At 50.3% G+C, this 26,698-nt stretch overlaps 2 protein-coding genes across 6 annotated transcripts; both read left to right on the top strand.

The window, feature by feature from the left end:
• The first annotated feature begins 1,951 nt into the window (after positions 1–1,951).
• Positions 1,952–14,668, top strand: LOC141941350 (WD repeat-containing protein 91-like). 5 transcript variants are annotated; one of them, XM_074863911.1, is made up of 6 exons: positions 1,952–2,148; positions 3,899–4,078; positions 5,543–5,750; positions 6,345–6,427; positions 12,831–13,000; positions 14,570–14,668. In XM_074863911.1, exons 1-5 carry the CDS (start codon positions 2,026–2,028, stop codon positions 12,903–12,905), a joined length of 669 nt encoding a protein of 222 aa, XP_074720012.1. In that variant the 5' UTR covers positions 1,952–2,025; the 3' UTR covers positions 12,906–13,000; positions 14,570–14,668. The 5 variants fall into 5 exon arrangements, with proteins under 5 accessions (XP_074720012.1, XP_074720015.1, XP_074720014.1 ...); XM_074863914.1 differs by lacking the exon at positions 12,831–13,000 and adding an exon at positions 11,867–11,932 and having other exon boundaries at positions 14,570–14,637; XM_074863913.1 differs by lacking the exons at positions 12,831–13,000; positions 14,570–14,668 and adding exons at positions 11,867–11,932; positions 12,555–12,817.
• LOC141941348 (electroneutral sodium bicarbonate exchanger 1-like) lies at positions 14,615–26,302 on the top strand. The gene is given in 17 exon segments (XM_074863908.1): positions 14,615–14,740; positions 15,649–15,723; positions 21,478–21,559; positions 21,901–22,035; positions 22,475–22,610; positions 22,825–22,985; positions 23,359–23,547; positions 23,689–23,744; positions 23,865–23,898; positions 23,901–24,015; positions 24,390–24,477; positions 24,981–25,127; positions 25,307–25,398; positions 25,871–25,899; positions 25,902–25,918; positions 25,921–26,066; positions 26,159–26,302. Coding segments are annotated over 17 exon segments (1,545 nt in total). The 5' UTR covers positions 14,615–14,698; the 3' UTR covers positions 26,160–26,302.
• Positions 26,303–26,698: the final 396 nt, after the last annotated feature.

Below are 26,698 nucleotides of genomic sequence, written 5' to 3'. Positions count from 1 at the left end.
TAAACAGTCATTACCCTCTCCATTTTAAACTGGAAAACTGAAAGTAACCAATCTAACTAAATGAACTGGTGGCAGAGTTGAGGATAAAAGAACTCCTGATGTTTATTCCTCTGCCATGAGCATGGTAATATCCATCTTTTTTGGTAGCATTTTGGGTCAATTTCATCTTTAGAAACAATTTTGTTTTGATTAAATATTTTCTTAGTTTAGAAGAGACCAATAACCAGTACTGGTGGTTGTTTTTTTCCTGACTTATTTTTCCAGTGTCTTGAAGATAGAGTGCACCTCATAAGGCTGAATGAATTACTCCCTCCCCTATAACTTCTTCTGTCCCTAAACTTACTAGCCCAATTTCACAGCAAAATGCAGTGAAATCAAGGTAATTTCATCATGGGATCCCTTGGTTTGTTTCCAAAACACTATAAAGAAGCTGCAAAGCCACAGGCTGCAAAAACCCCGTAAGAGAAGTGCACATAAGGCACATGATAAACCCATGACCCAGAGACTGCAAAGTGAACAATTTGCTTATGTTGAGCTGGCAGTTTTAAAGTAAAAGAGATCCAGGAAAGCTGCACACAGTGAAATTAGACACACAGTGGCATGTGTAAAGATACAGTGGTCATCCTAATAAACCTGGTTAAATTTAAACATACCCACGTACAGTAGCGATGCATAGAGAAATAGTCACTGCTTCGCACCTTTGAGGCCGAGTTGTCTGACTGGGATAAACCAGCTCCCCGCAAGCTGCCTAAGAGTCTTGCCAGCGTAGCCCGGTGGCATGCCTGTGACAAGCGCCGCTTTGCCACGCAGGGTTCTACCTCTTGCAGGTGTGTCAGGGGATTGGGACTCACTCTCGCATCTGTCTTCCTACAGTCTCCAGCTGTCTCCATCAAAAGCTACAATGCAACATTAATTTATACTGAATAAATATGTCAGCGAAGAAAAATCTTACAGCCTGCGTAGGGGACAGACAAAAAAGGAAATGTCAGGGTGACTGGCAGAGCACTCCAGCTCATTTTTCCATAGGAAGTCATGGAGTTTGAAATCTCTTTGCCTTGAGGGATGGTACCTCTAAGTACTAAAACCTAATTTACCACTAACGATAAACTGCATGGCATGAAACACAGCTGAAACAAGCTCCCATCTCCTGCACACTTCCCTGCAATGATTTGATGCTTCATTTCCATGGGATATCCAGGGCTCAGCTTCACGAAGTGCTGAGGCTCCTCAGCTCCTACCGCCGTTATAAAAGACAGACTTCTTCACAGCATTGGAATTTTTTTCTCCATTAACTGTGACATCGGAGCAGGCAACGATACCTGACATACAGATGTGCGAGAGGGCCAGATCCACAGCCAGTCGGGCCCGCTGCAGCCACCCGCCGGCCTGACGGAGCCCTGGGTGCCTGCCTGGGGAAGCCCCTCCCGGCCGCCCGACTGATGCCCCCCGCCCCGTTACCGACCGCAAGTACTGCCTAGAGGCAGGACAGCCTGGCCCTACTGTTTCTTCTGCAGCCGGGAGGGGAAAGGCCGGCCCAGGGAAGTCCGTGGGGGCCCACGCCGGACGCCTCCGGGGATCGACCGATCGCTCCCCACCCTGCCCGGGCCAGTCCAGCCCCGCCCCGCCCGGCCCGGCCCGGCCCGGCCCGGCCCGGCCTCGCCCCGCCCCGCCCCGCCCCCTCCCATAGCCCCGCCGCCGCGCTTCTACCCGCCAGCGCCCATACCTAAGCCGCATGTGGCGGAGGGCCAATCAGGACGCAGCCAGCGCCCGGCGGTGGCCAATAAGAAAGCGGAAAAAAGGCGGGCTTTAGGCGCCGGCAGGGAGGGAGTAGGCGGGGTGAGGCCGGCCGTGCGCATGTGCAACGGCGGAGACCACAAGCCCCGGCGTGCCTTGCGCTGGGTGGGCGCGGCAAGGCATGCTGGGAGTTGTAGTCCCCACGGCGCTGGGCCGGGCCATTTCGCTCGGGACCGGGCTCCCCCTTCCCCGCCCGTGGGCGGGCGGAGCCGGCAGCGCCGCGGGGCCCCCATGGCGGCGGCGGCGGAGCGGATGGATGAGCTGGTGCGGGAGTATCTGCTCTTCCGCGGCTTTGCCGCCGCCCTGAAGCAGCTGGACGCGGAGGTCAAGGCGGACGGGGAGAAGGGCTTCCGGGTGGGCGGCGGCCGTGTCCCCCCTCTCGGCGGGGCGCTGGGTGCGGGTGCCTCCCGGGGAGGACGCGGTCCCCGGGCAGGCCGCGGGCGCCCCTCCGCACACCCGCTCCCCGGGCCGGGCGAGGGGAGTGAGCTGGGTGGCGGCGGGGCACCTCTCGGAGCCCCCGCGCTTCCTCGCGGGGGCAGCTCGTCTCCGGGGCGGCCGCTCTCGCCCCGCCCTCCCTGGGTCGGGCGTCGGGGCCCGGCCGGCCGAGCAGGCGGGACCCCCCGCATCCCGGTGGCGGGGGCCGCCGCCCGGCCCTGCCGCCGTTTGTGTAGGCGCAGCCTCCCGGCGCGGGGGTATTGGCCGGGCGAAGGCTTTCCTCCCGCTTGGCTCCGAAGCGGCGTTAGCGTCGGGCAGCAGCGGTGGGCGACGGGCTCCAGCCCCTCGCCTGGCTCCCTCCGCAGCCAGCGGCTGCCGTTCCCGGCCCGGCGGTCTGCTCGGCCTGTCCGAAACCGCCGTCTACTGACCCTACGCCCGACCTGTAAACCACCAGAGAACTCTCAGCTTCGTGCCGAGAGGAACGGAGAAGATGCGTCTACGAGAGGGCAGCGGCTGGAGGACATCTATTTGCATGGTGGTGAGTTTTTTTTATCCAGTGGCTTTACAGCTCCACTCCTTAGTTGGGATGTCTTAAGCACCAGCTACCTTGCTAGATGTGTGGATGTTGGTGCAGCATTTGCCAGACTCGAAAATACAGTTTCAGCCCGTCGAGCTTTCTGTTCCTGTAGCAGCAGTTATGGGCACTGAAGTAGTGTTTTGAACGGTCAGATTTTTCTTTAACCAGCAGTGTAACCACTCCTTTATCACTCCTAAGGCATGTTGCTTTTATTTTTGAAACATAAGCACTTTGCTAATGTTTAGAGGTCAGCAAACAGTTGATTTAATTATGTTGTCCAAGGAGGGACTCTACTGGGGTCACAGACTTCTATTGCCTATATCTGTAGGAAACCACAGAGTTAGAGGATGGGTGATGTCCTAAGACATTAACTGATGAGGGAGGATCAAACCACATATTCAAACAACTTTGGTAGTTGGGTTTTGTGTAGAGTGTAGATTTTTTTTTTTCTTGATGCTTGTCTTGTCCATCAGAAATCACTGAACTAAAGTTCTATTCCCACACCACTACTCTGCCTTATTCATATTGCAGAAATTACTTTCAAAGAGGCATAATGACAAACAAAAATCTGTTGCAAACTTTTATGCCTGCCTTGTTAGTAAATGATGTTATTAAAGATAAAGGTACTTCAAAAATTGCAGTACAGTGGGTCTTTCTTTCTCTTTCTGTTGGCTACAGTTTTTTCCTTTTAGTTTAAAAATAATACTATTTTCCAGATGCTGCCTTTGAGTTTTCAACAGTTAATCACATTGTTCCTGTTTCTTCATTATCACCTGACTTTTAAAAGAAGTGGAAAGTTTTGCTTATTTGCAAAAAACCCCCACCAACTGTGTTTAACAAAATGTGATCTTTTTGTCAAAATCTATGTGCTTTCATGTTTCTTTCTTTTTTTATTTGAAAGGTGCCGCAGAGTGGGAGAATGCTAATACAAAACGCAGAGTGTTTCCAGGATTAGGAAAATAGCTAACGCGTAAGTGCTGGATTGTAGTCTTGTTTGTGCAGTTAAAGCTTCTCAGCATTAAGTTACAGAAAGTCTCTTGTGCTGGAAGAGCCCTCATGTGACTGCAGTCTTCCCTGGTTTGCCCTCTTTAGGTGGATAAGATAGTGGACCAGCTGCAGCAGTTTGTTCAGAGCTATGATCTGCCTGCCCTGAGGGATTACTGGAGTTATCTGGACCAACGCCTTTTCAGCTGTCTGGAGGATGTGTACAGGCCAACAGTGAACAGACTGAAGACCAGCTTATTCCGATACTACCTCGTCCATGCTGTTCAGGTAGTGTTTGATTTTTAGGCTTCTGTTTTGAAAAGATCCTGGTCTCTGAAACCAGAACAATAAAATACCTTTGTGAGCCTCTGACAGGCCTGGTGGGTAAGGGACGAGCAATTTGTGTGTCATGTATCAGGAGTGTAGTAAGGAGTTTGATGCAGACTCACATGACAAGATTGTAATCAGGATAGGAAGCTCAGGTGAGAGGAAGTACAGTTAACTGGGAGCAAGGTATTCACACTTGGACATGAAGGTAGGTCTCACTCGGGATGGTTGTGCTGCTAGCTCAGCCTGTGTTAGTAACCTGGATACTGGGAGAGATCACAAGGTTTGTAAAGATCTCCTCATGGGGCACTGCCATGAGAACAGAGGAGGACAAGAGCAATGCTCAGAGCACTCTTCCTAAATTGAAGAAACTGACAGAAGAAAGCCTCAAGCACCTGTATGTAGGTAGTGGTAGTCAGCTGCTCCAGTGCAGAATAAGGAACAATTGAGCAGGCAGCAGCAGTGCAAGGAAGGACCTTACTGCAGTACTGGTGATCAACAGGCAGGATTGTCTGTATTCTTTCCACTCTAACCTGCTGGCAGGGCTCAGCCAGTCCTTCACGCACCACAGTTCTTAAAGCATCAAGGGAGTTGGAGAGTCCAGAAGAAAACAAGGTGGCTTGAAGTTGGTGGAGCTGAGGTTTAGTTTATGAAAGAGGGGAGAAGTGGGCTTCAAATCTGTACAAGGTAATGTGGGAGAGAAAATGAATGAATGAATGTTTTTTGTTGGCTTTGAATAAAACAGAAAATAATGAGCTTAAAATGGAGCAGACATCTTGTTGAAACCCTAAGAAAGTCAATGGAATGTATTACACAGGGTGGGCTTTGGCAAGCAGACAATACCTGTCAGGAATTCATGTTTCATTTCTTACCATTTAGAAGCAATGTTTCCTCCTTGATTCCATTCTCTGACTGAAAATCTTTAATGATGGGTGTTAGTGGAGGAGTCAAAATCTAATGCACACTTCTGCAAGTGCATTTTTTTCATGTTTTGTTTTGCCCATTGCTTACCCTGAGATACCGCCTGAAAACATTTCCACCTGATTCAGACAGGAAAGTCACATCTGCTGTAGACTTGAGTAATTTGAAGTATACTTTGGTCCTGTGTATGAATGCTCATGTCTTGGGTCAGTGCACAAACTACACTGGTTTAGCTGGAAATCAGTGTAAGTGATTAGTTCAAGTTGCCTCAGCCTTTAAACAAGACTGTGGTGACTAGAAAGAAGGTTGTGTTAAGTGCCTTTGTGAGCTTCTCCTAGTGTATTTGAGATTTTTTTGCTCTCTGATGAATCTGTTAACTCTAACCACTTGCTCTGTTGGGTGGTGAAAGTAGTTGTTAGTACGTTAATAACACAGAGCGAATATTCCTAGAACCCGTGTGGTGGCATTAATGGAAGCGTGAGCCCTGTTCTTGCTGTGTTTCAGACCTGCCGCAATGACAAGGCACAGGAGTTTTTCCTCAAGCAGGCTTCCGAGCTCCAGAACCAGGCGGAGTGGAAAGATTGGTTTGTCCTGCCCTTCCTCCCTGCCCCAGACTCCAACCCCACCTTTGCCACCTATTTCTCACGCCAGTGGACAGATACGATTATTGTGTCTCTGCACAACTTCCTGAGCGTCTTATTTCAGGGCATGCATATCCTTTTGGCAACTAATAGTTAAATCTCCCTTGCCCTGTTATGCTTACTATTAACAGCGGTGCCAGGAATATAGTATTACAGAACTTGATGCTTTCAGGTGGTTGCTTAGGGCCAAGACTTAATAGGAAGCTGGTGTTTACCAGAGGATGTTGGAATAGTTATTGTTCAAGTATCTGATGATGTGTTATATTCCCTGGGCACAAACGATGGTGGTTGTTGCTAATGCTGAACTCATCCCTATACTAGTGACTAGAAATCTTGTGCAGATCTCATTCTGAACTGTTTCTTCAGTGTACACTAATGCAGTAACATAACCTGTCCTGTCCTCCACTTCTGACATGTAAAAAGGAAGAATCTAAAAATCCTTGCAAAACTCATGTGAAATAGTTTGTGCAACAGTAAAGGACAAAGCAAGTACAAAGTTGGCTAAGCTGTTACTAGCCTTCTGGCCTCGCACAGGCTTCTTGCTGGTAATATGGACTGCACAGCTTTGCTGTCTTACAGGCAAATGGCTGGTGTGGAGTGCTGGCTTTTAGAATTAAGCCAGGTGCATACGAGTTCTTGCCTTGGTTTTCTTTAACATTCTTCACCAGTTCCAGTCATTTTGAACTTTGAAGCTGAATGTCTCAGGAGCAGTCTCATACAAGAAGAAAATGAATCTTTGCGGCATAAGGTCAGAACTGAAGTCACTCTTTAATTGCTGACTGTATGAGGCTGTGAGTTTTTTAAAACTGGTTCCATCCATTCAAGAAAATTGTAACTGTTCAGTTCAGTGCATTTATTCCGATGCAGATTCTTCTATAAGTCCTTTAACCGTCTCCAGCAAACTTAGGGTTGTGATGATATTGTCAAATGCCTGTTCAGGGTATTACTGTGCCTTTGCTGGAGGTGACTGTCCCTCTCCCTGTGCTATCTGATAGGTGGCTGGATACTGTGCAAAATCCTTTCCTGCTGCACTGCAAAGTCAAGACAAGCTGAAACTAGTGACAGGTTAAGGGCATATATGGCTGACTTTGTGTGGAAACTTGTGAATAGTGTTTAGTCACTTCCAAATTTTACCTGATGGAGTAATAGAAATGGGCAATAACTTCTGGCAAAGAAGCAGAAACTGTTACTTCTGAAATGGCCGCTTCACCGTGGTTGAAGTGCACTTAAAGCAATTTAGATCGACTAATGGAAATGTTGTGAATGTTGTGTTTCCCAACTCTAGACCTTACAGTAAACTGTAAGAAGGGCTGACTGGTTCAGACAAAATGACACGCAGCTCCATGTCTTGTTTTTGACAGTATCAGCAGCAGATGCATAGAGAGAGGATGTAAGAATATATAACATGGGTTGGTCCTTTCCCAGTGTAACTTCCTATTAGAGAGATTTGGGAAATCGACAGTTTAAGAACTTTCTAAACTACAGATCACATGTGGATGATCACATACAAGTGGGAAGCCTTATTCATGTAAGCAGGACTTTAGTTTCGCTTCCTCAAACACACCAAGTAAAAGCTCTCTGTATGAATACTTCAGTAAAGTAAGTTTTGTGCTTTACCTCCTGTGTTACAAAATACTATGTGGTATGTGGTGCTCCGTTTCAACTGTTTTGGTAGCTGATCAACACTGTTAATTTGTCCTAAAAATGTTGAAGTAAAATAGAATAATTAGTTTCAAAAAGGAGGTTTTTTTCCAAAAGAAAAGCGAGGTTTGTCACTGTGTACTGTATGGAGTCAGTAGATTAGGTAGACTTTGACAGGAGGGCTCTGCAAAGATGGTCCGTGAATTGGGACAACAGGATAAGGCACGTTTTGAAAGAGAGCTCTTTTATTTCCTCCGATTTTGTATTCTGTACTTTTAGTCAAAGCTGATTTTGTTTGTGGTATGTTGATTGATGTCACTTACAGACTGGATAAGCGTTCTGTGGCAAATAGGCAGAGGTAAAACTTGACTTTCCTTTTTGGAGAACTGGTCAGAAAAGGAAGCAGCTACCTAAAGAATACAATTTTAAAAATTGGTGTGGATAAATACCGAATTCGATGCTACTTGAAATTAAGTAGTGATTCTGATTTCACTGTTGAAACAATGCAAATACATGAATAACAAGCTGGATTTCTAAAGCTCCCTTTTCTTGTAATTTCTTTACTTAAACATTGTGATAAAAGGAAAAAGAAGAATTATATCTGAAAAATGAATGTATGGAAACAGAAAAGCCTGAAGAACTCTTCATGTGAACAAGAGTCCCAAGCATAAACCACAGCTGTCAAGCAAGCTGCATCCTGAGGTTCCTCTCTGCTAAGGGGGAAAAAGAAAACTGTCTCTTTCTTCATAATATGGAGATAAATCTCACTGTCGTGCTTGGGAGAGAGCTGGGCAGGGTGTGGAGTTGGATTTCAGGGTGACCTGATGGCACTGGCCTCAGTGCGCCCTGCCGGCTCACCTTCTCCCACATTTGGGCATCTCTCAGGCCACAGGCCCGCCACGCCCAGCCCCGCCACAGTTGGCCACACCCATTGGCCACCGTCACAATTGACATCACAATGGCTTCTGTCACCAGCCACCTCACGGGGCCCTATAAAAACAGGGACCCTGCAGCTGGCCCACCAGTTGCCGAGCTTACAGGCCCTCAGAAGCCAAGCATGCTTGGACAGGAGAGGAGCCAGAGCAGCGAGGCAGATGGCTGCCCACCTTTGCGTGGGACGGCACAGAGACCGATCCCACCGCCGCCAAAGAGGGAGGCACCTGCCAGGAGCCTGAAGGAGGGCAGTCAGTGGGGGAGTGTGTTCAGCGAGGCAGATGGCTGCCCACCTTTGCGTCAGAGCCGCATCCCGCAACCTCCCTGGATGAGGAGGCAGTGGCAGTGGAGGAGGAACATCATCACCCCTCGTGCTACGGGTGCGATCGACCCCGCTACTCGCACTGACAGCAAGTGGCACCTGGCTGCAGGCCCACCAGGGTATGGCGTGGGGCCCAAACGTGTGTACCTGCCAGTGAGCAGCTGGAGCAGCCAGGCAGATGGCTGCCCACCTTTGTCGGGGGCAGCACAGAGCCGTGTCCTGCAACCTCCCTGGATGAGGAGGCAGTGGCAGTGGAGGAGGAACATCATCATCCCTCATGCCACAGGTGCGATCGACCCTGCTACTCGCACTGACAGCAAGCGGCACCTGGCTGCAGGCCCACCAGGGTATGGCGTGGGGCCCAAGCATGTGTGCCTGCCAGGGAGCAGCCAGAGCAGCGAAGGAGGTAGCCGCCCACCTTTGTCAGGGGCAGCACAGAGCCGCGTCCCGCAACCTCCCTGGATGAGGAGGCAGTGGCAGTGGAGGAGGAGCATCATCACCCCTCGTGCAACGGATGTGATCGACCCCGCTACTCGCGCTGGCAGCAAGCGGCACCTGGATGCAGGCCCACCGGAGAACAGCGTGGGGCCCAAGCGTGTGTGCCTGTCAGGGAGCAGCCAGAGCAGCGAAGGAGGTGGCCGCCCACCTTTGTCGGGGGCAGCACAGAGCCGCGTCCCGCAACCTCCCTGGATGAGGAAGCAGTGACAGTGGAGGAGGAGCATCATCACCCCTCGTGCCACGGGTGTGATCGACCCCGCTACTTGCGCTGGCGGCAAGCGGCACCTGCATGCAGGCCCACCGGAGAACAGCGTGGGGCCCAAGCGTGTGTGCCTGTCAGGGAGCAGCCAGAGCAGCGAGGCAGGTGGCCGCCCACCTTTGTCAGTGGCAGCAGAGGGAAGCTTCCCACCACCACCAAAGAGGAAGGCACCTCCCAGGAGTCTGAAAGAGGACCTTCAGTGGAGGAGGAGGAGGAACACCAGCCTTCGTGCCATGAGAACCACTGTCTGCTCTCATGCAACCCGCATTGGCCATCACACAGCTGTGGACACATGGGGGAACAGCATGGGGCCCCGCTGTGACTATCTGCTGAGACATGGTGTGAGGCCCAGGCGTGACAGCGCACGAAACAATGGCGTGGAGCCCATGGAGCTGGATCCACCGGTTCCCTACCAGCTGCCCAGGCGTGACAGTGCACCAAAGGACAGCATGCAGCCCATGGAGGTGGATCCACTGGCTTCCTACCAGCTGCCCAGGCGTGGCGGCGCGCCAGAGGATGGTGTCGAGCCCATGGAGGTGGATCCACCTCAATAAACAACAATAGAATAAAAATGCTTCCAGCCTCTCTTATTTGGCACTTAGGCGACTGCATCTGCACTCCTGTTGCCTCTCCTGGCCTCTGCCTTTTAGTAGGAGGCTCTTTTTCAGGAACTTTCCATTTCTGTGCCCACCTTCGTGCTTTGGCGATGCCTTACGTTCTGGGTTTTTTTAACATCAATAACTTGATACTACTTTTTTTTCAATGGAGTAAAATTATCATAACAAAGGCGTTGAACCCTACGAATGTATTGTTTCAAATTATCAGTCTCACTTCAGTGAGATGTGGAGGTTGTTCTGGGAGTTATTGAAAAACATTTGAGAGACAGTGCCATCATTGGTCATAGCCAAGCCAGGTTCGCAAGGGGAAAGCCCTGTTTAACCGAGAACAAACTCTGTGGACTTCCCGCAGGCTCACCTGCAACATCTCCCACCAATAAGCAGTTGTTTGGTTGATGGTCAAGGTTGTGTGGGCCCTTCTTTCCCATCCCCTGCCACCGCCCCTTGTGAAGAGGTGCCATCTCTTCTGTACTGAGCCCCGAGGGAGAGGGGAGGAGAGGGCCTGGCTTCCATCGAGTTCCTGCCTTCCCCTGATGTGAAGGGACATCCCCAGCAGCTGTCCTGCCTTCCCCAGATGGGAAGGGATGCTCACCAATTCAGTTCAAGCCAACTGAATTCTCCAAAGAATAAATTGGTAGTTTGCAAGTGATAATGACTTCTTACAACAAACAATTATCTTTTAAAAGTGTATCTCTGGTCAAGCTCAAAATACATTGGTATCATATGTCTTTCAGCACATTTTTTTGCCTGTGTGTATGCCTGATAATTCTTTCATGTCCTCTACCCTCCCACCCCCAAAATATTTATCAACTATATTGGACATGTACCTCCTGAACTACTTTGAATATTGGGGAGGGCAGGACAGCTTATGTGAGGGTAGCGGCAGTATAGCTGTTGTTTCTGCACCATTTAAGTAACCTTTGTACAGAAGTTTCGTTATTCGTTATAAGTTATCCCTCTCTTAGAGAGTATATGCAGCAGGAGTCTGAGAGTGGCCGTCTCCTCTGCAGACATGTTCTGCCCCATGCTGCCCCCGATTGATCACCTCTCCCGGGTGATTTTCCGTCGATCAACTGTTCTCCTACCTCCCTGCCACAGCCCCGCTGTAGACAGTACCTCCAATCGGGGATCCTCCTGCGGTGTCTTCTGCGCTCCGTCCTGGGACATCAGGGGCAGCGTTTGTTGCGGGAGGATATTGGACCTGCACAACTCGTATGAGAGTTATATCAAGCAAAGCCGTTTATTTTTCTAATAGTACGTACTTCTGCTCTGGTTAAAGCTCTTACTTCATAATTAGCAAATCAGCAATTAGGCAGCTATCTACTTTTTCTCCTATCAGCATCAGACCACTCTAACACGCGCTGTGCAGACCAATCACCTTCTCGTTCACGCGCTGTTCACGCGGCGGTAACTTTTCCCAGTTCAGTGTTGCAGCTGTCCGTTGTTTTTCCCTGCCACCTTGGCACAATTTGGCAGTTTGTTATCTTTCTCCCAAGGCCTGTTTCTCATCAAAGCCTAGCTGTTGATTCAGAGGCTGTGCAAGGCTGACAGGCCCATGTCTCCCACATGATTTTGCTTGCCCTGCTCTGTTTTTCTAAAGATGTAGAGAATGCTGAGGGCTGAAGGCACCAGCTGGATGCCCGGTGCCCTTCCATTTCCCTCTTCAAGGTTTTTAGGTGGGTGGCCAAGGCGGGAGGCAGGCAGCTGTAACCTGACTGCAGATGTGCCGGGCATCGAAGCCCACAGCAAATGGGGAGTATGACACCTTGTGTCTTCTGTGGGACAGGACCCTGCCTGTAGGCAGTTGCTGGAGAAAAGCTGATGCATAATAAACTTATACCTTAATTCTCCTGTGCAGTATCATCTGCATTGCAGTTCTATCTGCAAAGCTGAGATGCTTTTTTCCCTGCCTTTCAGGACTGCTGTAGGCACATATTTTAAGGAGTGCTGATCTAGCCAACATGCTGTAAGGGTATGGAGAAGGTAAGGTTTGTCAGTAAAACTTTCTATTCCCGTCAAGTTAGTCTGGTAAAAGATACCATTTTCTACTAAGAAAGTTTATTCTGTATGTTGTGAAAAACACTAGGCTGCTCAGAGAGGCTAATTACAGAGAGAGGATAGATAAGCCTCTCCATAGCATTCACAGCACCGTGTTGAATGTGAGTTGTTTGCTAGCCCTTGTGACTTTTCTTTTTCCCAAATCTGTATTGCTGGACTTGCCTGGCAGGTAGGAAAGTTGAGTGTCTGTGAGATCAAACACCTTGCTTGGTCCCTGGCAGAGCTGTAATTAGATGAGTGCAAATTTGTGACCTTCAGTGTCACCCTTGGTCCATCGTATGTGCTGCCTCTGGCATGGAGGGGATTTTTTATTTTGTCTATCTATAGGAAAGAGGAAAGAGGAAAAAGTTCTGGGTTGGTTAAGGGAGAAGGTCTCCTCTCTGTGGCTGCTTGTCGTGGGAGTCCCTGTGCAGTTTTGTAAGGGAAAGTGTTAGGGCTGTCTCTGTGGTGGAGCCCACGGGGTATGCTCTGGGGATAGGAATGAAGCAAACACCTTGAAAGGAAGGATGGTGGATATACGTACCTTCTCTTATGCTCTTGCTTACAGGACATCACCTGGGTCTGCTGAGGCTTCCTAGAATGCTTGAATATCTGAACTAGAGGCTGTGAGATAGGAGTGTGATTCCTGCAGGCCCTGCCGGGGATCCCAGCTCATGTACTGGGACTTTGCTGCTGGGTTTGCTTGTGCCTGGAGGCAGAGACATGCTGGGGAGGCTTGAGACATCGTGTCTGTTCCAGCCAGCACACCAGGCCTCACTGTTTGCAGGGACAGGATGGTCCTGGACGTGGCACAGTCCTCACGTGTTGACTTTCCTGATTGCAGATGAATTTCTACCTGACAAAAGGAGCTCTTATCTACCAAGACTTCATCTGCTCCTGCTGTTTATTGCCCACCTGAAATCCTCCTTGTCTCCTGCTGGCCTTGTTGTTGTCCTTCCAGGAGCAGCCAGCTGTGGTGCTGCCGCAGTGGGGAGAGGGATGGAGTCAGATGGGGTCAGTGGTTGGCAGCTGACAGCTGCTTTTTGTTTCCATCTGTTCCCCCTCTTCCTTTTTAATGAGATCAGATGCCAGGGTGCACTAGGAAGACTTTTCAATGTGAGAGGAAGTCACAAATGGGGTACTCGGGTCCTTGTTTTCATCCTTGTCAGAGAGAGTCTGCTCAAATCAAACCTGCACCCTCTTGAGCTGCTCCTATAACAGACCTGGTAATGGGAAACAAAAGCTCTGCCGTGAGGCTGACAGCTCCGGGTTGGATGGGTCTGTCCTGCGCTGCCGAGCCTTGAAACTCAGGTGTTTGTGCTGATGGCCACTGACACGCAAACCTGGCTGTTTCTGGACCCACTGGGGTGCCTATCTTTTAATTTTTTATCCTCATTTTTGTTTTTTTAATGTGGCTACTGTCTTGTCTTCTAAAATCCCAGCTGTTTTAAACGATATCAGTGACTTGACAGATTCATTCTTTCAGGCCTTTGGTGCTCCCTGCACAGACCGATCAGTGTTTCTGATCAACCAGTCTAATTTCATGAGTGGCTCCACTCCTGCTTTGTGTTTTGAAGGGTTTTCCACTCTGCTTTTGAGGCCATATGCTTATTACAAAGCTGTTTTTTCATGAGTGGGAAGATTTCTGTCAAGACGAATCTGCAGATGTTTGGGGCTGGTTTTGTTGCTGACTCTTTGATTCATGGTAGTTCTTGGGATGTGTGAAGGATGGGAAGAGGTTCAAAGGAAGAACCTGAGGAGCTTGTTTAACAGTTCAGCTTGAACGAGCTCTATGTGGAAAATGAAAATCTGCCCTTCTGCTGCCGTGGCCAAAATGTGATGTGCTGGGAGTCAGCATGGAGGCCTCGATCACGTAAAAGCTGTAGAGTCTGACAGTACTTCCACGGCAGAGAGCAGAGGCTCTTTTAAGAGGTGCACTAGGTGGCCTGTTTAAAAATCATAAAGCTCTGGCTCAGGTTCCAGCTCAGGACAGCCTCTGCATGGCTGTTCTTTAACAAAACGCCCAGTCTTTTTGGCAAAAGACTTTCGGATACAAATGCAGTCAAATACTGACTAATCCAGTAGTCTCTTCTTAAGGAAATCAGCAATTGCTTTGGGATTTTGCTGGAGTTCAAACTCAGCAATTGTGGCTGTTGCACGGTTGTATTAAGCCTGTGAAGGCAACTGCCCAGAGCAGGTAAAGCCACATTCCACTTTGTCTTTTTTTCTTGATGCTTATTCACATTGTAAACCTCCTCGCCCAGCAGAGCTGGTGCCTTCAGGCTGCCCCAGCACCTCTTGGCACAGCCCGTGTGCTGCAGGAAACTGCCCTCGCTAGCCTGGCAGTGGCAAGGAGACCAGCTTGTCCCTTCAGTGCTTCACAAAGGATAAATGAAGCAAGCTGCTCCTTTCCCACCACTGCTTCTGAAGATGCTGTGGTGCTTTGTAGCTGCCATGATTGCACCAGGGGCTCCTGTGGACTGAGGCTGAAATGCATGTCACGGGCTGTGTTTGTCCCTTCCCTGTATCCCACTTACAGCTGTTGTTTTTTCTAATCATCCTCTCCCTTGCTTCAAATCACAGACCCAGATGTTGGTGTTTGGAAGTGCCCTGCAGGAGAGGTACTGGACCTGCTGGGGCTTTGCATGACCGATTTGCTGTGAAGCCAGGAGCCAAGGAGACCTGTCCCACTGCAAATGGAACTGCCAAGTGATGCCAGAAGCTGCAAATGCCAACCAAGATGTTGTGGACCAGGTAAAGCACATTAGGGGTTTTTTTTCTTGGCCTGAAGAAGTTGGAGGGAAGGACCACTTGTGGCATTTAGTGTGATCCTTGGAGCTGATCATGGGAGGATCTTGCTGGGCTGTGGGTGCTCAGGTATTGCCATGGTTTTAAATGTGAGTGATGCCCAGTAGTAGAGAACTGCCATGTGCTTGGCCTCTGAAGGAGGCTCTGTGCCCTCCTTGGGTGGAGGAGAGGAGGACCTGGTGCTCCCCAGCCTGTGGTGCCCCATGGCACTGGGTGGGATGGAGAATGCCCTGTCAGGACCCTGCCAGCTGAGGAGAAGAGCTGGGTGTGGAGGAGGAGAGACTGACCCTGCTCTGCTTCTGTGACTGTGAAAGGCCACTAAGCCCTGCTCCTACAGTGTGCTGGTACTGCAGCTTGTTTCTGCCCTCAATATGGTGGGGACTTAGGTGGTTTTTAGCTGTTAGAGGAAGCACAAGGCCAGGAGAGTTGGGATTAAGGTACTGTGAGCCCCAGTAACAACTATCAAAGCATCCTGTAACTGTGTAGGTGTCACGGTCCACTCGGTGGACTCGTGATGGTTCGTTTACTACAATCTCGAAAGTGCAAAATGAAAGCGACCAACACCAAAGGAGATTGTATCAATCAAACAGTGCAACTTTATTGTGTTGCTTGTGAAGCGGCACGTGATAGTTAGAGATGGGTGAAAGAAAGGGGGAAAGTGAAGTGAAGTTTAGAAAGAAGAGAAAGAGAGGTTATAGCTACCACCGCTGATCTCAAGACGTCCTAACAGTCCCGGGTCCAGCCAGTGCTCCGTTGTCGATCGTCATGATCCTTGGCGGGGAAGCTTCAAAGCTTCGTTGCCCAAAAGTCATCTTTTATGCTTAGTAACACACCTTGCTCCTCCTCTGCCTCAGGGATCTCCGCCCTTCTCGAGCGAGGCTACCACGCATGCACGAGGGGGAGTGTCCGAGGCATGGTCGGTCTTAGAGGTGGGTAGCCTTCAACCAGGAGGTGTGTTTTGGTATTATAATGAAGCAAAGTTCATCTGAAGTTCATGATTTCTTCATCAATGTTATGGCAACAGTTTCGATCCAGCTTTTTTGACAGTAGCTATGTGGTCATCTCTAACAGCTCCAGTTAGGCTCAGGTACTGAACAGCACTCTGTACCACATGGCTCGGGTACGAAGAATAGCACTGCACTCTTTGTACCACACGGTCCAGTATTCTGAAGAATAGCACTGCACTCTTTGTACCACACGGTCCAGTATTCTGAAGAATAGCACTGCACTCTTTGTACCACATGGTCCAGTATTCCGAACAACAGCGCTGCACTCGTTGTACCACACAGTTCTGTATTCAGGAGCCTTTGCACCGCGTTCCACTCTTGGGATCCGCAACTGTGTTCCAAACAGGCCGTTGTCGGGTACCTTCCTGTCCATGTCCCTGAGGACAATGTTGAGACAATGCTGATCTTCTGACTGACTCTTACAGTAGGTGATGAACGCCCTTGACATCTGTCCACTTTCTTGTTTAGGCTGAGATGCCTAAAGGCAGTACCTTGCTGAGTCAGGCCCGAACCTCCATCCAAAATCTACCCATCTTCCTGTGGCATTGTCTCCTGGCAATCACAGCCTCACAGTTACTGCCTTGCTACCTTCCATGTCAGAGGTTCCCCTTGAGCTGTGATTAACTTCTTGAGGCTTGTAAATTTTCCTCTGCATTTACACAAAGACAGCTGGCTGGATTAAACGGTTTCATAATATTATGGAAAAAGAAAACCTAGGAGGCATTACACTTGCCGGGGCCAAGGAGGCATTACACTTGCTGGGGCCAAGGACTTTGCTTTGTTTCAAAAAGTGAGGAAAACCCAATTTATTCTTTTTGGATTTCATGGCCACACCACTAATGTCAGGGTGTCCAAAATGTAGGCATTTGAGTTATTGTCTTGATTTAGAAAAGGAGTAGAGACGCATCTTAGGGTTAGGAAGTGAGACGTAAAATAAACAGAAAGTGAGGAAAAAAATTGATTCCAAACATGGGAATAAAAAGGAATAAAGCAGACCCAGGGCTGCGCTTTGATGTGTGTGCTACCAAAAAATTTCATATTCTCCCCTGCAATGTGGAATTGCATTGCTCAGAGAAAGGCAGGGGAAACATGGCTAAAAGGAGCCAACTTGATTTTCCTTCTGTCTCGGAAGAAAACAAGTACGAACGCTGCTTGGATTAGAGAGGATTATGGGCTGCCTGTTTGGGAATTCATGATTGGGACTTCATGATGATGCAGCTGGGTAAGTGATCTCACTGCAGTTATTTGGTAGAAAATGTTTTGATAGCACCTAAAATGGTTTGAGTGTTGCAGTCAGTCCCTTTGTTGAGCGCTGGAGTTCTTCCTTCATGGGTTAAAATGGGGGAAGGGAATGCTCCCATCGAATGGTGTAAGCTCTCTGTGCCAGCACTGCCCTCCTCTCCCTGGGGCCTCACTGCAGCCCTTGTCTTTGCCTTTGCTGCAGCTCTGTGTCCTCTGCAAGACACCAGATGTGCCCAGTTATTCTGTGGGTTCGATCTGGTGAGTGCAGCACTGATGCCAGGAAAGATGTTTCTGATGTGCCTGTGTCAAACCCCCAGGGGCTCTGGTCCTGGTGGTCAGAAGCTGGGCAGTGCCTGTGCTGTGGGCTTTGTCTCGGAGCCTGCAGCAGGGCTTTCGGGGGATGCAGGCTGATAGTGCTCTGTGTCCTTCTGGCACTGCAGCAAGAGAGAGGTTAATAATGCCGCATGCCTGCTGCTGCCCTTGGCTGTATGCTTGTTTGTTTCTGCAGGAGGATGAGAGCTGTGTCAGCAGCATTTCCCAGGGGATGGGGGAAGGATTTTCAGCCCTTAGAGCAGCTCCCTGCATGAACCAACAGTTCCCTGTGCCTCTGAAGAGAGCAGGGCCAACAGCCTGCTTTGGTCAGACCCTGCTAGGATGGAGAAGGGTGGCTTGTCTGAAGTGCTGAGGTGGCTGGCTTGCTTCTGTGCTGGGCTGTGTGCCAGTGTGATCCCCTCTCCACACCCTGGGCTGCTTGACATGTGTCCTCTTGGGGTCAGAAACGCAGGCAGCCAGCGGAGAGCCAAGTGTGAATTGGGAATGATGGCTCCAAGCTGAACTTACTGGTGACAGTTGGATATTGTGCAGGAAAACAGAGGGGAGCTCATGGGGCAGAGAGAGTGTTGGCAAAGCAAGAGGGGCTTGTTGGTCCCTGAGGGAGCAGAGATGGGTGTGTACAACCCCAGGAATGGAGAGGGGGCAGTGATATAAACCCCATAGCTCCTCTGAGTCCATGGTCCTGAGCATGTGAGGTGGTGTGAATTTCAGCTTCTGGGCTCTCTTTTTGAAAGCGTAGGTCTCCCCTGGGGGAGATGGCTGATGCTCCATTTTGTGGCTGGCTTGCAAGCCTTCTTTGAACCGGTAAGTCCCATCCTCGGGAAGAAGCCTGGAAGAGACTTGGTCCTCCCTCCACTTCCCTGTCTCAGCTACACCCGTGTACCTGGGCAGGGAGCTCTGTGAGAGGGGGGGTCTGTCTTAGGCTTTTCCATCTCCAAGCATGGTGAGGCCCAGGACTGGGTCAGCAAGCGGTGGCTGTAGTCCATCCTGCAGGGCACTCTGAACTGTGTGTGTCAGCTTGCAAAGTCTGTACACCCATACTGATTTTAATTTCAGGTCCATGGCTGTTCCAAGCTGGCAGCTTGACAGGGCTGCCTGGTGTCTGTAGCCATTGAGAGCCATGGTTATGGTGAAGAAGCTACAGGACAAGCTGGCTGTGGCCTCCCTCTGCTCAGCTGCCAGCAGTCTGGCTGGCAGCATCCACCTGCAGAGACATCTCCCCACGGGGCTGTCTGGGGATGCAGTGTGTTCCTATCCCTCAAGGTCCCTGTTAGCTAGAAAAAGTAATGATCTATGGTGTTCATCTTCCCTGCCATCAGAAATTAAGCAGCTTTGGCAGAACGTCTGTGTTTTGCAAAACACCAGAGCCCCTCGAGGGCTTTGTGTGCCAAAGCCGAGAGAGAATCCAGTAAAGCTGCTTTTTGCAGGGAGCACCGGTGCCATTCTGCTTGATCCGCAGGGTCTCTGCAGCTCCCCTTTCACGGGGATGACTCAGCTCTTCCCTGATGCCGAGGAGGGTTTTGCCTGGGTGTATCAGGCCCTGGCCAAGGGGCTTTGCCTCCCTCCGGGCTGGGAGCAGGTTTTGCAGGGGTTACCCAGGCTCTGCCTCTAGCGACGGGTGCTGCGGGGAGACTGAGGAGCCTGTCTGAGGCAGGGACAGAGCTGGGGCCCTGTGGGTGCTGGGCTTCTCCGGCCTGGGTGGCTGAAGTTAGTGCCTGCAGACTGTCCTGGGGTGCTCTTACCAAGTGGTGACCTCTTCAGTGATGTGATTTGGAATTTCCACAGGGATAAACCATGTTGCTGTGTGTGCTGGTGTAGTTGCCCTCCTGGATATGTCCAGCCCAGGGTCTGGCAATAGCAGGTGGAGATTTGCCTGGAGTTGAAATAAGGGAGTTATGTATGGAACTTGGGATGTGGGAAGAGGAGCCAAGAAGAAAAAGGCTTTGGAGTCAAGGCATGTGCATAAAAATATTTCAGCATACGTTTCTCCCTGTCCAGTATGTTTGAGCTGCCCTATCCCAGGCTTCTCCTGTACTGTGAACTCTGCTTTACTTTGGAGTGAACGTGTCCAGGAAAAAAAACAAACCTGCCTAAACTTTATGCAACATCTAGAAGATCTTGATGGGTCTTAATCTAGATGAGAAAATAGAGTGAAATAACCACATCACAATGTCCGCCTGGTATAGTGGTGGCGAGTAAGCTGACCTTTGCTGACCCGAGGCTGATGAAGGAAAGCAGTGGCTGGGAAGAACTGCAGGTCCCATCTTGCCCTGCTGGCCTGACCTCAGAGCCCTGTGTTTCCCTCTGTCAGTTAATGCCCAGCTCATCTCTGTAGCAGCGCAGGGAACACAAGGGAAAATGAATTGGCCCACAGGTAGCATGTAACTCCCAGGTCCAAGTACGGTGAGAGGAGGATGAGCCGAGGTCTGGTGCTGAAGGCACCAGAGGGTGATGTGCTGCATACCAGGGGTGACTTGTTATTGCACGCGTTTGTGTTTTGTGGTTCAGTCCTTGGAAGAAACTGTATGCTGAGAATCAGGCATTCCCCTATGGCCCCTTCCTGTGGCTCAGGGTGAGGCTTGCCCGAAGGCTGCCGATACCCAGGGACACAGTGCACACGCGCCCGGGTGAGGTGCACTAATGACCTTCTCGGGTCTAGTTGTTCAGGCAGAAATGGTTTTGTCTGAGAGGAAGTGTGGGGAAGATGAATAGGTGACATGTTCTTTTCAGATAATTTATTTCACATTTTCAGTCCCATGGCATTTGCCCAAGGCTCAGGGTTGGAGGTGTCCTGGACAATTCTTAATGAAATACCAGTGATGCTCACTACGAAGCAGGAGTTAATCTCCAGATACCTGATTTGAAAGTGCGTTTGTTTGCCATCTTATTGCAACTTCAGTTTTCCACTATGGTCTTGACAGCCAGCCAACCATTCCTGTTTTCCTAGTTGCAGAAGCATCTCTGGCCTTGATATGAACATGAGGGATTTGAGCAAAGCTCAGCAAGGCCTGACCTCCCCTTAGCCCCGTGCCAGCCCCTGCACAAGGGCACTGGGCGTTGCTCAGAAGGGACGGAGGGTAGTGGAGGCTGTCATCGGAGAGAGGACGGGAAAGCCACAGGCACATGATAATCCAGGTGCCGGGTAACATGGGCAAGTCCTGGGAGCTGGCGGGGAGGTAGCGACAAACATCAGCTCCGAAATTAGTACTCGGGGACCAGCAAACTCATCTCCAGACAGGAGCGTTTGTTCCTGTTGCCCATCAAGTTAACCGGTGCCATCAAGTGCTTCCAGGAGGCCCTTTCAAAGTCACAGTTGTGACCTGAGTGTGAGACGTGGCTGGGATTTTCTTGCTTTGAACACGGTAACCCTGGCAATGCCCTTCCCCAGCCCTGGTGGCAAGGGGAAAAGAGAAGCCAAAGGACCTATTTCTGTTTTCCCCTGTAGTTCTGCTTCGGCTTTCAAGGCACAACTGCTCTTCATGCAGCGCCGGCAGTGGTACTTCAGGCGAGGAGGGCATTAGCTCTCAGCCCTTGGCAAGGAGAAAAATGGTGTGTTTGGTGGAAAGAGCCCTTGCACCAAGGGAAGCTGGAGTCTCGTAGGGCTGAAGATGAAGCTTTGCCCTTGCACGCTCTTGAGAGCCTTTGGATGTTGTTGGTGGCCATGTCCCGTGGCCAAGTGCCATCTAGTGAGTCCTGCAGGTATCGCGTTTGGAGACTGAAACTTGCTGTGATAAAAAGTGCAGGGTTTGGGGGCTTTTTTCCCCAGTTTGGCAATCCCTCTTTGTTTGTTTTTAGAAAGGAACGACAAGAAGGAAGCAGGAGATTTGTTTTTCTGGTCTGAAACCCTCAGCTCTCTCCCCCTGTAGTAAATACTTTTCGACTCACGTTGTGTACAATATGGGTGATGTTATGAGCGGTTTTATTTGGGTATGGGAAGAAAAGGCTCCTACAAGTCTTCGTTTTTAGGGCTGTGCCTGGAGGAGGAGGCACACAGAGGCCTCGTGGACTCGCGTGGAGGCAGGGGTGGATGATGGGTGGGAGGACGAAAGGGAGCTCTACACACCCAGCCCCAACTCTTACCTTCTTCTCATTGCTAACCAGAGACATGACGAAGAGGCAGCGATTGACCGGGGAAGCGTGAGCAACATTGTCAGTATTCACTGTGAGAGGGAGGATTTGGAAGGTGAGTCTCTGCATGTGCCGTGCTTCTGAATAAAGCAGCACAGTTCTTTTCACATAGGTTACTATTATGGCTTTTTTAACAAAGGGAAAAAAGCTGCCACGGAGGCCACGGTGTGAGTTTTAAATGTCCCAGAGCCATTGTTTGTTGTTGCTCAGTTGTTGCAAAGCTCGAGTAAAATAAACCTCGATAAAAGGGCCGGTCTATGACGTTCAGGGATCCAGTGAAAACCACAAAAAACCCCACAGGTGTTTCCTCCTGGGGTAGCTGCACGGATTTAACCGTGGTGTCTGCGTCAACCATCCCACAATAGTGAGAGCACTCCAAATGCTGCTTTTTCTCAGGTCACCGGATCCTGTCCGTGGGCATGCGGATGCCGCTGGTGAGGCAGAGCCACCGGCATCACCTACCCCACAGCCAGAAGCATCAGGAACAGGAGCGGGAGAAGGACTCTGGCCTGACGGAGCCGGGCTACCCCTGTAAGTCCCGCCGTGGCCTGCACTAAACTCCTCGGGGCTACGTGGGCACTGGGGTCCATGTGGCTAGCTGGAATGACTTGCTGTTCTTCTGAGGGAAAGAGGCCTTATTTAGCAGGACCCCCTTTTTCCAAACTTTTCTCAGATTTTTTTCTCTTTAAGGCAGTTAAATGCATAATGCAGTTAGGCTTGACTTCCTTAGAGGGATCCTGGCTTTAAGAATGTAAATGTGGGGAAGGAAAGCTGCCCATCCCTATGCAGAGGTGGAATTGATGCTTCTCCTCCTCCGAGGCTCTGTGCAAGCCTGGCCAGAGCCAGGGGAGAAGGCCCAGCCCAATAGTTGTGGCTGAACTGGTGCTGATCTGATGCCCACTTTGCACGTGAGCGTGACGGGCTGTATTCAAGCACGGTAACGGGACGGGCCTTTGTCTTCTGCCCCCAGACACCTTGTCCCAGCGGGTGCAGTTCATCCTGGGGACCGAGGAGGACGAGCAGCACGTCTGCCACGACTTGTTCACCGAGCTAGATGAGATCTGCGTGAAAGAGGGTGAAGGTGCTGAGTGGAAGGAAACAACAAGGTAAGTCTCTGCTCCCGGCTGCGGTAGGTGAGGAGTCCCTGTGCTGACAGTGCCCGCGGGCTCTGCTTTCTGCTCTGCGGGAGGCGAGACTTTTGCAGCTGCAGGTGCTGCTGTGAGGAGCCTTCTGCTCTCAGCACCCCACAGCTTGATCCCAGGGGCTGCAGAGCTGGGGCTGTTTTCTTGCAATGGGGCTGACGGTGCCCGATGTCTGCAGGTGGCTGAAGTTTGAGGAGGACGTGGAAGATGGCAGCGAGCACTGGAGCAAGCCCTACGTGCCCACGCTGTCCTTGCGCAGCCTCCTTGACCTGAGGAGCTGCATCCTCAATGGCATGGTGCTGCTGGACATTTGTGCCAACAGCATGGAAGAGATCACAGGTACCGTGGGCACGGCAAGTTGCAGTCGATCGGCCAAGAAAACTCTGGCAAAGTCTGTGCTGTAGATTGCTTATAAGTTGGTTAACTGTATAGAGTCAGACAGAATGGCCAGACAGGGCAAGAGAATTACATTATTTAGAATGGGAAATAATTACCTTAGCGGAATGATGAATGAGCACTTTGATGATATTTTTTAGCAAAAGGAAATTCTTTCTGTGGCTGCAAAGGCTGAACTGTGTTAAAATGTCTTGCTAAGCAAGGCTAAGCCCGCGTTAGGGTATCCTGTGTGGCACATCCCTCCCCGGGGGCTTCGGGGGTCAGGACTTGATGGAGTTTCTGCTCTGATGGCTTCATTTCCCTTTGCCATCCCCAGACATGATCCTGGGCCAGCAAGAACAGTTCACGGAGTTTGACGAGCACATGCAGGCGAAGGTTCGAGAAGTTCTCATGAAGAACCATCACCATCAGGACGAGAACAAAGGGAACAAGCTTTTTGATATTGTCCACTTCTTTGCTGATGAGAGCAAGGAGCCGCCAGATCTGCATGTCCTCGACAAGCCACGTGAGGGTTCCTGCAGGGCTTCGACCCCATTAGACTATTCCTGGTAAAGGGGAAGCATCCCAGTTGCTCTGTGTCTGTCTTTCTGACAGTTTTTCTTTTTCCTACCAGCCCAAACACTCACCCGTCTTCCTTCTCCCACAGCTGCAGAAGCTAAAAATGGGGTGAACCAAGAGACTGACACAATGGGTTTAAGCAAGGTGAGACACTCGTAGCTTTCTTACACTTTTGGGGCCAGATCTGCTCTTGCAAACTTGGCTGCAGAGTTCTGTGAGCTTTGTTTTTGGGGTAATTGCCTGAAAATTGCTTGTTGTGCCCAGGTGGAGCTGCACTTCCTGAAGAAAATTCCCGCCGGCGCTCCAACGTGCTCATAGGAGAGCTGGATTTCCTTCAGCAGCCCATCGTGGCATTTGTCCGCCTGACCCCGGCTGTCCTCCTCTCTGGCATGACAGAAGTTCCCATCCCGACAAGGTCTGAATGAGAAGCACAGAATTTTTATTTTAAAGAAAAGAACCAGCAAAAGAACATCAGATTGTGTGCATCAGTTTGGTGTCCCAAGGGCACAAGGCCAGCGGGAGCAAGCACGTTTCTCCCCTGCACATCTCCTCACCATTGTTTCTCCTTTCCCTGCTGTATGTTTTAAACCCACTGGCCAATTTTAATGAAAGTTGGCCCAAAAGTTAGATTTGGGATCAGTTTTGGTGAATTTCAAGTTCACCACAGAGTCAGTGAGCCTATGAGTCCCCTCTCGAGCTGTGCTCTGGGTTAGGAGCTCCCAGGAATTTCCTTGGGTGCCCTTTGAGCAAGGGAACGTCCTTCTCTCTCATGTTGTTTTTCTTGCCCAGGTTCCTGTTTGTTTTGCTCGGACCAGAAGGAAAAGGCCATCAGTACCATGAGATTGGCAGGTCCATGGCTACTCTCATGATGGATGAGGTGTGATGAGATAAGAGAGATCTCTGGGTCATTTTTGGCTTTCTACACCTCTCCCTGGCTCTGTAGTAGTGAGGAAGAGGATTTGCTGTCCCAGCTGCCTGCAGCTCTCCAAATAGCCCACCCCTGGTTCTCACCCCAAAGCAAACACGCTCATTTGCATCAGCCCACATCCTGGAGGCTGAAATCCCACCCGGGGTGCATCCTGCACCTCGTCCTTCTCCCCAGGGTCCCCATCAAGCTGTCCCCAGTGCTGGCATCGTGGGGGCCAGGAAAACTTGCCTTGCTCTCAAAGGAAGAGGCTGTGGTGTGCCGTGGGGGACGGGGCCTCGTGCAGATGATTGCAGATACCCGGATGCACAGATTTTTCCTTTTGGGGGAGTATTTCCTGCCATTTGCAGCAGGAAATGTGGGGAAAATGATCTTGCGTTTAGCCAAGAGCTTATTGCGCTGCTCAGGCTGTCCGAGATGGGTTGTCCTCTCACCAGCTTGTCTCCTGTTGGCAGGTTTTCCACGACATGGCCTATAAAGCCCAGAACCGGGCTGACCTTGTGGCCGGCATCGACGAGTTCCTGGATCAGGTCACGGTCTTGCCGCCAGGAGAGTGGGATCCATCGATCCGAATCAAGCCCCCGAAAAACATCCCTTCGCAGGTGGGTGCTGCGGCGCAGGGAGGCGCGAGGGGGACAGGCAGGATGGCAGCCCGGCTGGGGATGCTGTTCAGGGGCCTGAATTCCCAGGGTCTGGTTTGACACAGTCACATTCCCAGAGCAGAAGCAAGGCAAACCAGGGCTTGCAAATCCATATCTTTATCCTATTTCCATTTCAACAGCAAAAAAGGAAGATGCCAGGAGCTCCCGATGACAGTGCTTCTCACAGCAAGCCAGAGAAACACAGCGGTCCTGAACTGGAGCGAACGGGAAGGTGTGAGCTTTAACAGTTTGGGGTTTTTTTCTGTTTGCCTCTCAAATCTGAGCAGGCACCTTCCCTTCTAGCAGGTTTCTGGGGTCAGTTGGTTGAGTGAAGGGGCTCCACGTTACCAGCTTGATCCCCTGGGCTGGGCAGGTGGGAGATCTGGGCAGCTGGGCTCAGCCACAGCATCACTGCACACAGGTTTTCCTGATTTGGGGTGGAAGCAGATGTGTAAGTGCCTCCAGGTAGAGCTCTGCTGCTTCCCAAAGCAAGGGACTGTTGCAATAAGAGGGGAGAGGCTCTCAGGTTGGGTCCTTTTTCTTTTGGTTGGAGGGGTGTGTTTGTGGGCCTGTTTCTCCTGGGTATGAAATGGGAGGAGGCAAGTGCTTCTGTGGAGCAGTGTTTGTGACGGCCCTTCTGCAGCAGAGCAAACTCCATGTGTTCTTCCTCGAGAACAGTCTGTTTTTGTTGTCCATTTCTCCAGGCTCTTTGGAGGTTTGATCTGGGACGTGAAGGAAAAGCCCCGTGGTTCTCTGGAGCGACTTTTGGGATTGTCTGAGGCTGCAGCGTCTGGCGTCCTTCCTCTTCCTCTACTGTGCCTGCGTGTCCCCCATCATCACCTTCGGGGGACTGCTGGGGGAGGCGACCGATGGCCGCATCGTGAGCACCTCTCTCCTATGGTATACCTTTCTACTGTGACCTCACATCCCTCACTCCTTATCTTTGCCGAAGTGAGGTAAATAAACCCAACCGATTCCTTTTTGATTTACAGAATGGTTTGATGCACCTGCAAAGGCATTGCCTTGTTCTCAACCAAGAACATTGTCAGTAACCAGACACATTTCCCATCTCTACTGTGCCGTTACTTAAAAGAACCAGGAATGAATTAAAATTTGGTTTACTTGATGATTCCAAAGATTCATTTTATCAGTCTGATTTTTCTCAGAAAATTTCAATGCAGGGAATTTTCAGCAATAGAAACATGGCTGTTTTGTGATTATGGTGACTGTGTTAAAAACAAAACGAAACTGAAGAAAAAAACCCAACTGTTAATGCACCAGACTGAACGTTTTTTTCTTTTAATCTGTGGCTACTTCACATCTTGTCACACTTAGTGCTATTCACACTGCTAATAATGCATTCAACTGATGTAAATTCTAAGGAATACAAACTGAATCTGATCTCTTCTGCATATCGTTTTGAAGCCTGTGAGGGTTAGTAAAGCTTCAGCTATGAAAACTCTGAAAACCGGGGCTGAAATTTTAAAGCAATCCATGGTATACCTTTCCACAATTGCCCAAGGAAAAGTTTT

This window comes from Strix uralensis, chromosome 3 (genome assembly GCF_047716275.1).
Source record: "Strix uralensis isolate ZFMK-TIS-50842 chromosome 3, bStrUra1, whole genome shotgun sequence".
Lineage (NCBI taxonomy): Eukaryota > Metazoa > Chordata > Aves > Strigiformes > Strigidae > Strix > Strix uralensis.
This window is presented reverse-complemented; position numbering and strand designations above follow the sequence as displayed.